The sequence below is a fragment of the Poeciliopsis prolifica genome, unplaced genomic scaffold (genome assembly GCF_027474105.1).
Source record: "Poeciliopsis prolifica strain line A6 unplaced genomic scaffold, Auburn_PproV2 SCAFFOLD015, whole genome shotgun sequence".
NCBI classification, from domain to species: domain Eukaryota; kingdom Metazoa; phylum Chordata; class Actinopteri; order Cyprinodontiformes; family Poeciliidae; genus Poeciliopsis; species Poeciliopsis prolifica.
In genome coordinates, this window is record NW_026562390.1 from 8,216,990 (window position 1) to 8,218,817 (window position 1,828).

A 1,828-nucleotide genomic window follows, 5' to 3' on the forward strand; every position below is an offset into this window, starting at 1 on the left:
TTGCTGCTTCCAGTAGGAGTCAAGAGTTATAAATACAAATAATTAGCATTGTCCGTTCCACCTACCGAGGCAACAGAGGAGCATCACCTAGACTCGTCATATATCAAGTCATTCTCATGTCTTACATCACACTTTCTGCTGTGCAAGTGCTACATTGAGTCAGCTAGATATATAAAGTGTGTGTGTTCAGCACTGCATACCTCAGAGTAGCTTTCCTCCTCAGACTTCCTCCTCACTTGTTGCTACATGTGAGCAATAAACTACAGCTGCTCTATTGTTTCGTCAGTGTTGGAGCTGCAGGAGCTGCCGAGGTTGTCTTCAAGGACATGGCTGAGCAAAACAAACTTTTACCTCGTCCCATCTTCCGTAGAGATGTGACCTGGGAACCCTTCCTGAACTGGACCCAGCCAAGCCGCATCTTTGCTCAAGACTTTGGGCTCCCTCCTTTCCTGGAGCCCGGTGACATCAATTGGCTTGACTGGGCAAAGAAGAGGCTCGCTTCTTCCACCTGGCCGGGGTACATTCAGTCCCCTCTTCTGCCTCCACTGACCAGTCAGCACGGTGAACAGGACACACCACAGGTAACGTGTGGTGTGTCAGAGGTCCAAACCGGACAGAACTGCTGGAAAATCACCCTAGACGTCAATCACTTCACACCAGAAGAGATAACAATCACAACCAAGGACGGGTACTTGCAAATATCAGGTAAAGTATTGCTTGATTTAAAAATACATTTCTGATTAAATGTTTGCTAAAGTTGCAATAACATATTATTCTTAAGCATTGATATTCTTCGAAAAATTGGTTTGTGTCAAGGAACTCATGAAGAGAGGCAGGATAAGCATGGAGTGGTCTCAAGATGCTTCAGTCGTAAATACAAGTAAGTTGTCTGAGAGTATAATCCATTATACTGATTATTAGACCTGCATATGAAACACAGTTGTTGACAAACGAACTGAGAAAATCAAGTTAAAGAAGCAGGCAAAATGAGAAAGGAGTATCAACAACTCAATAGGCTTTATATCTTTCTATGTCAATAACATTTTTCTTTCATTAACTTTCCTCTCAGAAACAAACTGTGTGGTTGAATAAAACTGATTTGAAAATCTCTACATGAATATGACTGATCATACTCAGATGATGCAAAATATATAATAGAGATAAAAAGAAAAACCCCCAAACTATTACTGCATTTTGTTTGGTTTCTCTCAACAAAACAACCTCAAATATGAAGTACTTCTGTTTGTTTCAAACTGACGAACTGTATCTGTTTAAGGTTGCCACAGGGGGCCGATTTGCAGCACATCAGTTCGGCGCTGTCTGATGGAGTCCTGTCTGTAGAGACTCCCGTCTCTGGCACATCTGTCAGCAAACCATGCAGTGAGATTGTGTTCAGGATGATAGATTCAGATCAAAAGACAAAAGAGAAGTGAGCTACTATTGACAAAGAAAAAAATAAATTGTTGTATTAATCTTTAAGTAAGATTATTTACTAAATTTGCATGTTTTAAATATTGTAATGTAAAAAGCATCTAGACTATTTTAACATTTTGTTTTTAAAATTGAAGAACTTAACTTAATTTTTTCTTCTTTCAAGCAAAATAAAAAGTAGTTTAGTCTTCTGACTTCTTCAGACAAACTTGGGGTGAAGAATTATCAAAATGACGCCTTGATATAAATAATCTACAAATGTAATTCAACAAAAAACGCTTCTGACATTTAAATAAAAAAATAATAAAAGATTTTATATAACTGGGGTTCAGTGTTTGGATTTTCTGTATTTTTGGGCTTTTGCGAATAGGTCAACACCGTCATCTAGTGGTCAAAC

The 1,828-nt window shown here is 38.6% G+C and overlaps 1 protein-coding gene across 1 annotated transcript; it reads left to right on the forward strand.

Annotated features, from left to right (window-relative positions):
* Positions 1-205: 205 nt before the first annotated feature.
* Positions 206-1,433, forward strand: LOC129366674 (heat shock protein beta-1-like). Its single transcript, XM_055040646.1, has 3 exons — positions 206-705; positions 817-880; positions 1,277-1,433. Exons 1-3 carry the CDS (start codon positions 327-329, stop codon positions 1,431-1,433), a joined length of 600 nt encoding a protein of 199 aa, XP_054896621.1. The 5' UTR covers positions 206-326.
* The last annotated feature ends 395 nt before the right edge of the window (positions 1,434-1,828 follow it).